The sequence below is a fragment of the Macaca nemestrina genome, chromosome 17 (assembly GCF_043159975.1).
Source record: "Macaca nemestrina isolate mMacNem1 chromosome 17, mMacNem.hap1, whole genome shotgun sequence".
Taxonomy (NCBI): domain Eukaryota; kingdom Metazoa; phylum Chordata; class Mammalia; order Primates; family Cercopithecidae; genus Macaca; species Macaca nemestrina.
The window spans coordinates 70,924,053-70,939,027 of record NC_092141.1 but is presented as its reverse complement, the minus strand read 5'-3'; the positions used below and the strand labels follow the sequence as shown (position 1 = coordinate 70,939,027).

The 14,975-nt window shown below is 39.5% G+C and overlaps 1 protein-coding gene across 9 annotated transcripts in view; it reads right to left on the bottom strand.

The window, feature by feature from the left end:
* Positions 1-13,175, bottom strand: part of LOC105483060 (EF-hand calcium binding domain 3) — a 575,939-nt gene extending 562,764 nt beyond the window's left edge. For all 9 annotated transcript variants that reach the window (XR_011615926.1, XM_071083376.1, XM_071083377.1 and 6 more), the window contains exons 1-3: positions 13,041-13,175; positions 9,392-9,506; positions 3,054-3,214 (exon numbers count right to left, since the gene is read on the bottom strand). Coding sequence is in view for 8 of the 9 variants with exons in the window: in XM_071083376.1 (XP_070939477.1) it covers positions 3,054-3,214; positions 9,392-9,421 (191 nt within the window). In the remaining variant the exon portion in view is untranslated. The remainder of the gene's footprint in view (positions 1-3,053; positions 3,215-9,391; positions 9,507-13,040) is intronic.
* Between the last annotated feature and the right edge of the window lie 1,800 nt (positions 13,176-14,975).

The following is a 14,975-nucleotide window of genomic DNA, read 5'->3' as shown; positions in this document are numbered from 1 at the left end:
TAAACTCCTTCCTCAAAAAAGAAAAAAAAAAAAAAACTAGTAGTGACCTCCTAAACTGATTTCATGACTCATTAATGAATTGCAACTTGCAGTTTACTGGTGCTTTATATACCCCATATATCCTTATTGAAGTTGAGCCTTCTTATTTCTAGTATAATCATGACTTCCACTCCATTACATGACTTTTGATCTTTCACCTTTTTTCAAAAAATGATAAAGAAAATAAAATTTTAATCTGATGAATGTAAGGCCTCTTTAAATTATCAGGCCCAAAGAGGCATTAAAATGAGATAGCAGTCACTGTCTCACATCCCCTTGAGCTAAGCAATTATTTCAAAGTTGCCTGCTATGTGGACTCTAGACTGTCACCAAGTAGCCACAAATTAACCTAACAATGCCATACACTGGATACCGTAATTCATACATTACAGTTCAGCACTGTATAGCCAATCACTAATCAATGTTATTTCTGTAAACCAGTGAGAATTCCTGAAAAACAACTTTTGTAATCAACCCATCTCCTGATTGGTACCTTTTTTCTTAAAAACTTGAACCTCTCCTTTGTTCTCCAGAGTACCTCCCAAGTGTTTCCCAGGCTGCGGTCCTCAACCTGGACCCAAACAAACTCTCTACTTATATTAATTTTGCCTCAGTTTCCTTATTTAGGTAAACAAAAGTATAAGTGTATTTTTTAATTATGAGCTGCTTCACACATTTCATAGAATAAGGATGATTTGGTATACCTAATGAATAAGTAAAAACACTTGTCCCATACCCCATTTTTAATTTTTTTTTATTTTTATATATTTAGAGGGCGCAAGTGCAGATTTCTCACATGCACATAGGCATTGTGGTGAGTTTAGGCTTTCAGTGTACCCAGCACAAAATTCAACCCTCACCCCTCCTCCCTTTTGTAGTCCCAATGTCTATTATTCTACTCTGTATGTCCATGTGTACCCATTGTTTCGCTCGCACTTACAAGGGAAAACATGCACTGTACCCCATTCTTTTGAGGCATGTGCTTTCCACAGTGCTAACCTATCTTGAACAATGCTAATGGAAGAAGATAAAGGGATGCTTCCACGACCTTCCTTTTCTTCCTAGGTAACAAGTTTTATCGTAGTCTTCTAGAAATAATTGCTTCATCTTTTACCATCTACCAAACAGCAGTAGTGGTGAAAACGTTAGATTAAATAAAAGTGAAATACAGATTTCTGGAAGGTAGAGGAGATTTTTATTTAGGTGCCTCTCCAATCATAATGTGTAGGTAATTTCCAGTTTCACCAACAGGTAAGATGAGCATTTAGTTAAAGATAAAGTGACATAAGCTCTGAATGTTTTCCCAGAGGCTTTTGTACTTTTTTCATTTTTCAGTCATTTTATAAATAATAATAAATACAGATTGAGCATTTCTCCTACATGCATATAAAATGCTAGAACTTCTTTTTTTTTTTTGAGACGGAGTCTTGCTCTGTCACCCAGGCTGGAGTGCAGTGGCCGGATCTCAGCTCACTGCAAGCTCCGCCTCCCGGGTTTACGCCGTTCTCCTGCCTCAGCCTCCCAAGTAGCTGGGACTACAGGCGCCCGCCACCGCGCCCGGCTAGTTTTTTGTATTTTTAGTAGAGACGGGGTTTCACCGTGTTAGCCAGGATGGTCTCGATCTCCTGACCTCGTGATCCGCCCGCCTCGGCCTCCCAAAGTGCTGGGATTACAGGCTTGAGCCACCGCGCCCGGCAAAATGCTAGAACTTCTATAACTAACAAAAGGCAACCAGGCAATGCAGCATACAAGAAAGAACTGCTAAAAGATTCAAATAGCTTGGCCAGGCGCAGTGGCTCAATGCCTGTAATCCCAGCACTTTGGGAGGCCGAGGTAGGCGGATCACAAGGTCAGGAGATCGAGACCATCATGGCTAATACAGGGAAAACCCGTCTCTACTAAAAATACAAAAAATTAGCCACACATGGTAGTGATCGCCTGTAATCCCAGCTACTTGGGAGGCTGAGGCAGGAGAATGGCTTGAACCCGGGAGGTGGAGCTTTCGGTGAGCCAAGATTGTGCCACTGCACTCCAGCCTGGGCAACAGAGTGAGATTCCATCTCAAAAAAAAAAAAAAAAAGGCCGAGTGTGATGGCGTGCACCTGTAGTCCCAGCTATTCGGGAGGCTGAGGCAGAAGAATCACTTGAACCCAGGAGGTGAAGGTTGCAGTGAGCCATGATTGCACCACTGCACTCCAGCCTGGGTGACAGAGTGAGACGCTATCTAAAAAAAAAAAAAAGATTCAAATATCTTAATTTCATGGAAGGCACAAAGTCAAGCCAAGAGGAAAGAACCTTCTGTTTCCTTCTTAAATTCTCTTTAAGACAAACTTAACAGACATATGGATAATTGTTCTCCTCTAACTAGAATCCTATGATTCCAGTTAGCTTATAGCTTCCTTATAGGCTTCCACATGTGATACAGTTTGACTCTGTGTCCCTACCCAAATCTCAAGTTGAATTGTAATCCCCAGTGTTGGGGGAGAGACCTGGTAGGAAGTGACTGGATCATGGAGGCAGATTTCCCACTTGCTGTTCTCATGATACTGAGTGAGTTCTCATGAAATCTGTTTGTTTAAAAGTATGTGGCACTTCCCCCTTCATTCTCTCTCCTGCTGGCCTTGTGAAGGTGTGCTTGCTCCCCCGTCCCCTTCCACCATGACTCTAAGTTTCCTGAGGCTTCCCCAGCCTTGCTTCCTGTAATGTCTGCAGAACCATGAGCAATTAAACCTCTTTTCTTTATAAATTACCTAGTCTCAAGTAGTTCTTTAAAACAATGTGAGAACCGACTTAGACAACATGGAAGCCTATAGACTTCCACATGGTTGCGAGAGAAGTCAGAAAAAATGTAAGAACAGCTATTTAGGAGTTAAAATTATGCTACTGAAAGAATGACCACAAATATGTATGATCCTATACACACGGTACATTATGAGAACACATAAGCTACGTTTTGGCACTCTTAACTTGCAAAAGAACAATTCAATAAAGTAAGTTCAGAGTTTTTAACTTACATTTTTTTATATTCTGGGCTCAAACTCCTAACTTCCGGTGAAATTTTCTTCTCTATTGTTTTAGAAAACTTGATGTATTTCTTGTGGTTAATAGTTCCTGATGGCAAGCCAGTTGCAAAAGAATTAGAGCCATCATCTAAGAAGTCAATATTTTCCTCTGCCTGGGGAATATAAGAGCTACAATCAAGCATGTCATCTTTGCACATACATATTAAATATGAAATTCTGGGTCAAATCATTCATTTTAGATCGATATTCTTTCTCAAATAGTGCTACCAAAGAGAATTTTGATGAAAAAGGTTTTACTCACTAGTGTATTATTTTTCCAGATTCAGTACATACTCTAAATAACTCCAATTTTCCATAGTGCACTATACAGCTATAAAATGAACATCATGTATTAATATATCTAACAGTTATTTAATCTAGCAATTTTTCTTTTTTTGAGACAGCGTCTCTTTTTGTTGCCTAGGGTGGAGTGCAGTAGTGCAATCATGGCTCACTGCTGCCTTGACCTCCCAGGCTCAAGCAATTCTCCCACCTCAGCCTCCTGAGAAGCTGAGACCACAGACATGCACCATCACGCCTGGCTAATTTTTTTATTATTTGTAGAGATGAGGTCTCTCTACATTGCCAAGGCTGGTCTCAAACTTCTGAGCTCAAGCAGTCCTCCCACCTCAGCCTCCCAATGTGCTAGGACTACAGGCATGAGCTACCTCTCCCGGCCTGGATCTAGCTCTTAAGGTATCAAGGTACAAAAGATTATCATACTCTTTGCCAAGCAAGGTACAAAAGTTTATCATACTCTTTGCAAAGTAGTATTTTTATTATAAAAATTAACTCGATTTTAGATACAAACCAAAGCCATGATCCATGAAAAAAATAATCAGTAAGTTAAACTTCATTTAAATTAAAAGCTTCTGCTCTGTGAAAGACACCATATCAAGACAATGGAAGGAGAAGTCACAGACTGGGAGAAAATGTTTTCAAAAGACATATCTGATAAATAACTGTTATCCAAAATATACAAAGAACTCTTAAAACATAATAAAAAAGAACTCAATTTTAAAATGAGCTAAAGACTTGAACAGATACCTCACCAAAGAAGATGTACACAAACATGGTAAATAATGACATGAAAAGAAGCTCAAAATTATAACGGGATTAGGGAACTGCAAATTAAAAGGAAACACCATTATAGACCTGTTAGAATTATGAAATTTTAACAAAAAAAACTATAAAACTTTGATAAAAGAAACTGAAGAAGACACAAATAAATGAGAAAATAGCCCAAGTTCATGGATTCAAAAAATTAATATTGTTTAAATGTCCATACTATCCAATGCTGTTCACAGATTCAATGCAATTTCTCTCAAAATTCCAATGTCATTTTTCACAGAAATCAAAAAATTCCAAAATTCATATGGAACCAGAAAACACCCCATACAGCCAAAGGAATTTTAAGCAAAAAGAACAAAGTTGGAGGCATCACACTTCCTAATTTCAAAACAATTATAAAGCTATAGTAATCAAAACAGAATGTTACTGGCATAAAAACAGACACACCAACCAATAGGACAGGATAGAAAGCCTAGAAATTTTCCAAATATTTACATTCAGCTGATTTTCAACAAAGGTGCCAAGTACATACAATGGGGAAAGAACAGTCTCTTCAATAAATGGCATTGGGAAAACTGGATATCCCCTGAAGAAAAATGAAATTGGGACATCATCTCACACCATATACAAAAATAAATTTAAAATGCATTAAATATTTAAACACAAGACCTAAAACTGTAAAGTTACAAGAAGATGGGGGAAAAGCTCTACCACATTGGTCTGGGGAATGATTTGTTGGATAAGACTCTATAAGCACAGGCAACAAAAGCAAAAATGGAAAATGGGATTATATGAAACTAAAAAGCTTCTATACAGCAAGGGAAACAATCAACAGGGGAGAAACAACCCACAGAAGGGGAGAAAATATTTGCAAACCCTACATCTGTTAAGGGGTTAAGGGGTTTATACCCAAATTACATAGGGAACTCAATTCAAGCAAGAAAACAAACTATCCAATTAAAAAATGTGTGAAGGATCTGAACAGACATTCTCAAAAGAAGACATACAAATGGCCTACAGGTTTGTGAAAAAATGCTCAATATCACTAATTATTAGGGAAATGCAAAATAAAACCACAATGAGATATCATCTCACACTATTCTGTTAGATATTCTGTTAGAATAGCTATTATCAAAAAGACAAAGGAAACAAGTGTTGGCAAGGATGTGGAGAAAAGGGAACATCTGCACACTGTTGGTATGAATGTTAGTACAGCCATTCTAGAAAACAGTATGGAGGTTCCTCAAAACCTAAAAACAGAATTACCACATGATCCAGCAATCCCATTTCTGGGTACATATCCAAAGGAATTGAAATTATTCATTTCAACTCCCATATTCATTTCAGCATTATTCACAATAGCCAAGATATAAAATAACCTAAGTGTCCATCAACAAATGGATACATGAAGAAAATGTGGTGAATATACACAAATGAATACTATACAGCTTTTAAAAAGAAGGAAACTCTGTCATTCGCCATAACATGGATAGAACTGGAAGACATTATGCTAAGCAAAATAAGAGGCACAGAAAGACAAACACTATATGATCTCACTTACATGTGAAATCTAAAAATGTTGTTCTCATAGAAACAGGGAGTAGAAAGATGGTTATCAGAGGTTGTGGGGTGGAGAGGTTTGAAGGAGGAAGAGGGATGGGGAATGGGAAGACATTGATCAAAGGGTACAGAGTTTCAGTTAGACTGGAGGAACAACTTTTAGTGATCTAATGCATTGTATGGTGAACATGGTTAATAAATAATATATACTTCAAAATCACTAAAATATTGTTTATGTTCTTACTACAAAAAAATAAGTCGGTAATGAATATGTTAATAGCTAGATAACTATTTCTATAATGTATACATAGATCAAAATACTACATTATGCCCCATAAATACACACAATTATTATTTGTCAATTTAAAATAATAATAAAAAACTCAATTAAGGAAAAAGAATGGCAATAATCCAAAACACTGACAACAACAAATGCTGGCAAGGATGTGAAGCAAGAACTCTCATCATTGCCAATGGGAATGCAAAATGGTACGACCACTTTGGAAGACAGTTTGGCAGTTTCTTACAAAACTAAACATGCTTTTACCATACAATTTAACTATTGTACTTGTTGGTATTTACTCAAACAAGTTGAAACTTTATTTCCACATAAAAACCTACAATTGGATGTTTATAGCAGCTGTACTCATAATTACCAAAACTTGAAAGCAATCAAGATGTCCTTCAGTAATTAATAAGTAAACTGTGTTAAATGTAGAGAATGGGATATTATTTAGTGCTAAAAAGAAACGATCTATCAGGTCTTGAAAATACATTTTAAAACTTTAAACGCACATTAAGTGAAAAAAGCCCGACCTGAATGGTTCCATATTGTATAACTCCAACTATACAACATTCTGGAAAAGGCAAAACTATGGAGATGGTAAAAAACCAGTGTTTGCCAGGAGATGGGGGAAGGAGAAGTAAATAGCTAAAGCACAGAGGATTTTAGGGCAAAAATAATAATCAACACAGTAAACAGACAACCAACAGAATGGGAGAAAATATTTGCACACTATACATCCAACAAAGGACTAATATATAGAATTTACAAGGAACTCAAACAAATCAGCAGAAAAACCACAAGTACTCCCATTAAAAAGTGGGAAAATAACCTGAACAGATATTTCTCAAAAGAAGATATACAGTCAACAAATATATGAAAAATGCTCAACATCACCAATCACCAGGGAAATGCAAATTAAAACCACAGTGAGATATCACCTTACCCCAGCCAGAATGGCCATTATTAACAAGTCAAAAAACAATAGATGTTGGTGCAGATGGAATGAAAAGGGAAAATTTATATGCTGCTAGTGGGAATGTAAATTAGTATAATTTCCACAGAAAACAATATGGAGATTTCTCAAATAAATAAAGGTTGATCTATCATTCAATCCAGCAATCCCACTACTGGGTACCTACCCAAAGGGAAAAAAAAGTCATTGTATCAGAAAAAAACAAAAACAAAAACACCTAACATATATGTTTATCTCAGCACAATTCACAATACCAAAGGTATGGAACCAACCTAAGTGTCCATCAACTGATGAGAGGTTAAAGAAAATGTGGTATATATACTATGGAATAGTACTCATCCATAAAAAAGAACAAAATAATGTCTTTTGCAGCAACTTGGATGAAACTGGAGGCCATTATCCTAAGTGAAGTAACTCAGGAACAAAAAAACAAATGCCACATATTCTCATTTATAAATGGGAGCTAAGCTATGGATCCAAAAAGGCATATAGAGTGATAGAGATTCAGAAGTGGAGAGGGGGCAGGGAAGTGAAGGATGAAAAACTACCTGTTGGGTACAACATATACTATTCAGGTAACAGGTACACTAAAAGCCCAGACTTCACCACTTAGTGACAATAAACATGTTTAGAAAAAGAGGAATGCAGTTGGAAATATTCTCTCCTGAAATTTGGCTGTTTGCTTAAGACACCTGGCAGCATCCAGTCGATCAAAGGTGTATTAGTCCTGAGCCTCTGAACCCAAAGTTGACCCTGAAGATCACACAGACAATTTATAAAGATTACCAAGAAAGTTTAGAGAGAATCTCTATTTCCACAGGATGGAAATTAGCAGAACTATTTCAGTGACTTTTAGACTCTGCATCATTTGTCTTATAACAAAGGCATACCTTTAGATTGTTTCAAAAAGGCAATTCGATTTGCTGCCTTGATGAGATGTGTATTACAAATGATGAACGGATTCCTAAAGAGATTGAAAAAAATGACCCAAAATAGAAAGCAGAGGGGGAAAAGGGGTAGGAAATCTAAAAAGACAGTAAAACCTGTTACCAAAGGCCAAGTGAATGAAAACGAAGAGTGAGTAGAAGGTTTTGACACAGAAGAAGAAAAGAATCTTGGAAACACTGTAGTAAAAGGTAAGCCATCTGGGAAGTATAAATTACACAGTCTAAGGAAAACAAACTGGTATGATACTTTAATATTAATTTTTAAGAATTCATCTTCAAAATCATTTTATAAGGGCAAAATCAACAAAGTAGTAAGTATAAAAAGGTAAACTTTAAATGTATATATGTGTATATATGTGATATAAAGTACATATCTCAGCACTTTTCAAGTCTCTGAGATTATTTTTCAGACTATATTATAGGTATATGTTTTACACAGTAGCGTCAGATCTTCTACAAGGATAAATTTAAAAGATTAGGACTCTCAATTGACAATGCTGAATTTCACTTGAGCCCTAAACTCCCAGAAAACAGTGAGGGTTAAAGGAATCCCCCCACCCTTTTGTGTTCTGGAAAATGGCTTACTGTAAACCACCCCTCCCCATATGACTTAGGTAAGACTCTGGAATGCCCCCCTTGTTTACTTATGACAATGCAAGACACACGCCCTCAAAATTCCCTTTCTTTGCATCATAAATTATTAGCTGAATTGTTTTATCCCCACTGATAATCAGAACAAAATAGACTGACTTCATGATAAAATACTCTCCAATTTACTTATATAATCATTCTACTGTTTCATCCCGTTTCCCCACACCTGGTTCTTTCCAGCCTCTCTCTATAAAAGAAAACTCCTGCCCAACCCTTGAGACACCTGCAGATCTTAGAGTCACAGCATTCTTCCCATTGCAATAGTCCTCCTCCTCTTCCAATTTCAATAGTCCCTTTCTTCCCTTGCAATAATTATTTTGAATAAAGTCTCTGCTTACTAAGTCCAGATTTGTTTTTATTTGAAAAAATTTGTCTTATTTGACAGAATACTAGCACAAAAAAAAAAAGGCGGAGGCATCTAAAAAGACAGAAGGGCATAAAAATCTGAAGCACAGATAAGATGGCTAAAGAAATTTGATGTCCTCTACATTATTTTTTTGTTATACTCTCACATCATTAATTACATTATCTACAACCTCTCATGTAAGTTTAACCCTTTTGATCTCCACAAAACTTATCCACCAAAATACTCTCATTGTACACCACAGAAGATCTCTCAGTATTATATGGGTTGTTGGGATGGGAGTTCAATATATGTTCACTAAAATGACTCAAAAGTCATCTCAGTTATTCAGCCAGTTCCTTATAACTATTACTCTATGAATTTGCTTACTGATCATGAATATGAGGTAATATAAACTAATTTTAAAAAGAAGAAATCTTTAGAAATTGTTTTAAATACCTGGCAGAATAAATGTATGTTAGTTTCCATCTTTCTGTTTAGAGGTAAATTCTGTCCTTAAAGAATCCAGGCTTTGATGAACAAGTATGAATGAGCAATAGTACAAAAGGATTTCCTGCCAAAAAAAAAGAGAAAGAAAAAATCATATGCTTGTTTAGGACACTTAAGCAATTATATTTACCTACCTGAAGTTATCTCTTCAATGTAACACTGACTTAGGGTATGATACACAGTATTTCACCAACACAGATATGTGGGCAAACACTAGAAAAAGCAGTTAGTAGACTATAAATCACAGATCATCCAGTTCCTTAACTTTATCTTTTGTGGTATGAGGAGAAATCCAGTTTCAAATGGCATACAAACGAAAGAAATCCAAGTACATCTGTTTATTTAAATAAACCCTGAGAAGCAGAACTGCTAAGACAGTAGTAATCACTCATGTTACTGCATGCTCACTGTGTGCTAAATATGATAAAGACTTGAAGAGATCAAGTTTCCCAAGATCACACAGCCAGCAAATAGTGGAGACAGAATTTGAATTCAGACAATTTAACTCCAAGCCTGTGGTCTTCAGTCCCATAGAACATTGCCTCTCAAAACAATGCTACTGCAAACAAAAGATGTTGTAGGCCAGGTGCGGTGGCTCACGTCTGTAATCCCAGCACTTTGGGAGGCTGAGGCGGGCGGATCACGAGGTCAAGAAATCGAGACCATCCTGGCCAACATGGTGAAACTCTGTCACTAATAAAAATACAAATCAATTAGTTGGGGGTGGTGACATGCGCCTGTAATCCCAGCTACTCAGGAGGCTGAGGCAGGAGAATCGCTTGTATCCGGGAGCTGGAGATTGCAGTGAGCCAAGATCGCACCCCTGCACTCCAGCCTGGGATATACAGCAAGACCATCTCAAAAAAAAAAAAAAAAAAAAAAAAGCCAGGCATGGTGACTCACACCTGTAATCCCAGCACTTTGGGAGGCCAAGGGAGATGGATCACGAGGTCAGGAGTTCAAGACCAGCCTGGCCAAGATGATGAAACCCCATCTCCACTAAAAATACAAAAATTAGCCGAGTGTGGTGGCACGCGCCTATAATCCCAGCTACTCAGGAGGCTGAGGCACAGAACTGCTTGAAGCCGGGAGGTAGAGATTGCAGTGGGCCAAGATCACACCACTGCACTCCAACCTGGGTGCAAGACTGAATCAAAAACAAAAAGAAAGAAAAGATGGTGTAGCCTCACTTCAAACCAAAGACTATCACATTATGCAAAAGTGATAACCAACACTTAGAAATTCCTCAAATTTTCACATTTTCAACTCACATCTGAGTTACATTGGATGAGCTAATTTATCACAGTGCCAGCCATATTACATTATATTACACTGCTAGTTATAATCATGTCTTTTTCTTGTAAAGTTTAGCTGCAAGTATTAATATTCTAACGAAGACAGAGTACTTAAAATCATTTTTATTTATTTCTGACGTATGTTAATAGTCATTATTTTTCAATGTGATATGTCCAACATTCCTGGAATTCAAAATATGTTAAAATAAAATAGAAGCACATTGAAACTACCCATCTCAGAAAATATCTGAAAAACATGCAGGTCTCCCCAGTAACCCATCCTATGTAATCTCTTCTAGATCTTCTCCAACCAGTTGAATCTTTACCCCTAAACTACTGTGCACAGCACTTAATGTCTTCACTATTCTTGTCTTCACTATTTAACTGACAGTAATCATTTGCCTTGTATTTGTATTTAATTTTCATATGTATAGCTCCTATACCAACTATAGCCAAATTTATAAAGAACTGGGACTGGTAACTTATCATTCTTAAAATTATTTCTCATAGTATCAAATACAATGGTATATATACAATGAAGGAAAGAGTAAAGGAAAGGAGGGAAGGGATGGAGGGAGAGGAAAAGAGAGGGAGAGAGGGATGAATGAACTAATTCCCTTCCTACTAAGCTACTCATCAAGAGTTCTTGTTTTTTGTTTTTTGGGGTTTTTTTTGAGACGGAGTCTCGCTCTGTCGCCCAGGCTGGAGTGCAGTGGCTTGATCTCGGCTCACTGCAAGCTCTGCCTCCCGGGTTCATGCCATCCTCCTGCCTCAGCCTCCCGAGTAGCTGGGACTACAGGCACCCGCCACCACAGCCGGCTAACTTTTTTATATTTTTAGTAGAGACGGGGTTTCACTGTGTTAGCCGGGATGGTCTCGATCTCTTGACCTCGTGATCCGCCCGTCTCAGCCTTCCAAGGTGCTGGGATTACAGGCGTGAGCCACTGCGCCCGGCCGCTCACCAAGAGTTCTTAAATCATCAGAGTGCTTAATTAAGCAGAGTTGATACGTTTTGAATAAATCTTGAAAGGAACAATTGTTCTGTAATTTATTGACCAGATTATAAAAAAGTTGGCAGGTCTTAATTTGCTGGATGAATCAGGTACCGCATAAGCCTCTCCAAACTTAAAAGAAAAAATTAACTTAGAAAGTCTATTCCCTGTAACTCTGACAATATAATTGTTTCTCAGCTGTTTCAATCCTATCTTCTATCTGTGAATTTGCAGGAACAAATCAAGAGAAATGGAGGAAGTCGTATCCCTCTTCTCCAGTCATCTATCCATTCACCTTTCTATCCATGAATTCAACGTATATGTCTGCATGCTTAGTATGAACTAGGTTCTCTCCCAGGCTCTAGGAATACAGCAATGAAGAACAACAAATATATATATAGAGAGAGAGAGTTATGCTATTAAGAGAAATAAGGTAGTAACTGAGGGGAAAATGGGGCTGTGACGGTTTAAGATGAGAAAAACAAAGGCAGCTTCACTGAAGTGTGACTCTGTATGACATCCCTTCACAAAATACTTTCCTCTTTCATGCCACATTTCCCTCACAAGCCGCCCCACTCGCTCGCTTTTCCCTCGCTAGAGGGACTGAAAACGTCATTAATACCAACTGCATACACAACTCCATCGCAGCCACTGCCATTCACGAACGTTCAAACACTCATCACCCTGTTTTCGTATTTGTGTAACAAACGTTGAATGAACCTCCACCTCTTCCAAGAACCCGCGCTGAGGTGGCTTCCCATAGACCCTGGCCTTATGAAGCCAAAGACTTCTACGGGAAGAAAGAGGACCTGTAAGCTAGTGCGCGAACGACCCGCAGGATGGAAATGGGTGCCCCAATAGAGGTCTCTGCCTCACGCTGAAGGAGCAGGGAAGTGAACCAACACCCGGGACCGCCAGCCTTCTACAACGACCACCATTTCTGAGGAACCACCTGATCAGTCCCAGTCACCCTTCACTCTGCTCCTTTGTCCCACTCGGTCCCCTCACGGTTCCTTTCGGGAACCTTCCTTCACCCAGCCCCACCACTGTTCGCCTTCCTCCCTCGCACCCTACTGCATTCTCCACTCTCCACCTCGAAGGCTCCCCTCCCAACTCCTCAGCGGGTCTCGCCTCCCCTCCCCACCTCTGTCCCCCGAGGGTCCCACTACCGGCCCAAGCTGCCCTCCCTCCCTCTTGTCTCCAGGCCCCCGCGCTCTCTGCGGTCAGCCCCTGGGTCCCCTCCGGAGGCGCGGCTCTCGCTCCGCAGCCTTCTCAGGCTCCCGCGCAGCGCGGCCCCGCCCCCGCGGTCACCTGACCGAGCCCGACGCTCCGCCCACCGAGCGCCCCGGTCGGAGCGGGCACAGGACCCTAGCGGCCGTGGAGCAGGTGCTGTCACGGCCACCGCTACCGCCCAGGGGCTCCGGGGCCGTGGGGGAGCGGCTGAACTCAACACCGCCTCCTCGCCGACTGGAAGGCCCTGCGGCCGCGCCCGCCTGCCCCACCTCATAAGGGCCTGTGACCTCACGAGGCTGGCCGCCGGGCGCTGCACTCGAGCGGCGGGGGCTCCTGTCCGTGCGCTTTCCTCCCGCAGCCCGGGCCTCGACTCCGCCCTCCGTCCTTGCCACCCGCTCGCCACTCTTCCCTAACCGCTGTTCATTCTCCGGTGCGCTATCCCGCCGTGGTCTGACCCCCAGTTCAATTTTATCTTCAGTCCATCCTTTGAACACCCCGACCCCCGACCCCTTTCTTCTAAAACATTCCATCCTTCCTGGCTTCTGCTACTCAATAATAGACAGCAGCTCGAAGGCCATGTGTCCCACGGCTTTGCTGAAATTTGTCTCGGGTTGCCTTTTAGGAGACTGTCGTTTCCTTTTGAAAGAGATAATTTGGTGGGTTTGGTTTTATTCTGTGTTTGTTTTTCCTATGTATTTATTGTATGCAGTTGGGCAAAATATTTATGCTGAGTTTCGATTTTCTCATTCTTCCAGGGTTGTGGGAGTTCAAAAATATATACGTAGTGCTCAATAAATATTACAATATTTAATCCCTTCCGTGATACTACTGTGTTCATTTATATCTTAAACCTTGCTTTGTAGGCATTCTTTAATATTTTATTTTGATTTTTATTTATTATTAAATATATAGACAAATCATAATTGTAAATATTTAATGGGGTACAATGTGATATTTTAATATATGTATGTAATATGAAATGACTAAGTCAAGCTTAACATACCCATCACCTCATTTAACGTTTTTTATGGTGAGACATTTGAAATTTACTCTTAGCAGTTTTGAGATATACGATATATTATTATTAGCTATGGTCACCACACTATGCAATAGATCTCAGAAACTTGCTGCTTTTGTCTGACTGAACCTTGTACCCTTTGAACAGCATCTCCCCATCCTCCATCTCCGACCTGCCCCGTCCCTTCCCAGCCTCTAAGCACTATTCTACTGTCTACTTATATGAGTTTGACGTTTTAAGATTCCACATATAAGTGAGATCATGTGGTATGTGTCTTTCTGTGCCTGGCTTTTTTCACTTAGTATGTCCTCCAAGTTCATTCATGTTGTCACAAATGACAGAAATTCTTTTTTAAGGCTGAATAGTATCTATTGTATATGTTTACCACATTTTCTTTATCCATTCATCCATTGGTGGATACAGGTTGATTCCATTATCTCAGCGATTGTGCATAATGCTGAGATGAACATGGAAGTGCAAATAAGTCTTTGATATACTGATTTCAGTTACTCAATATATGTCCAGAAATAGTGTCGCTGGATCATATGATAGTTCTATTTTTAATTTTTTGGGAAACCTCCATATAGTTTTCCATAATGGCTGTAATAATACCAACAGTGTAAAAGTTTTCTCCACATCCTCACCAACACATTATTTTTCATCATTTTGATAATAACCTTTTTTTTTTCTAAAGAGTCACTTTGTTGCCCAGGCTGGAGTGCAGTGGCGCAATCTCAGATCACTGCAACCTCTATTCCTGGGTTCAAGCGATCTTCCTGCCTCAGCCTCCCAAGTAGTTTGGATTACAAGCATGTGCCACCACACTTGGCTAATTTCTGTATTTTTAGTAGAGATGGGGTTTCACCATGTTGGCCAGGCTGGTCTCAAACTCCTGACCCTCAAGTAATCTGCCCACCTCAGCTTCCCGAAGTACTGAGATTATAGGTGTGAGCCACCACACCCAGCTTAATAGCCATACTAACAGGTGTGAGGCG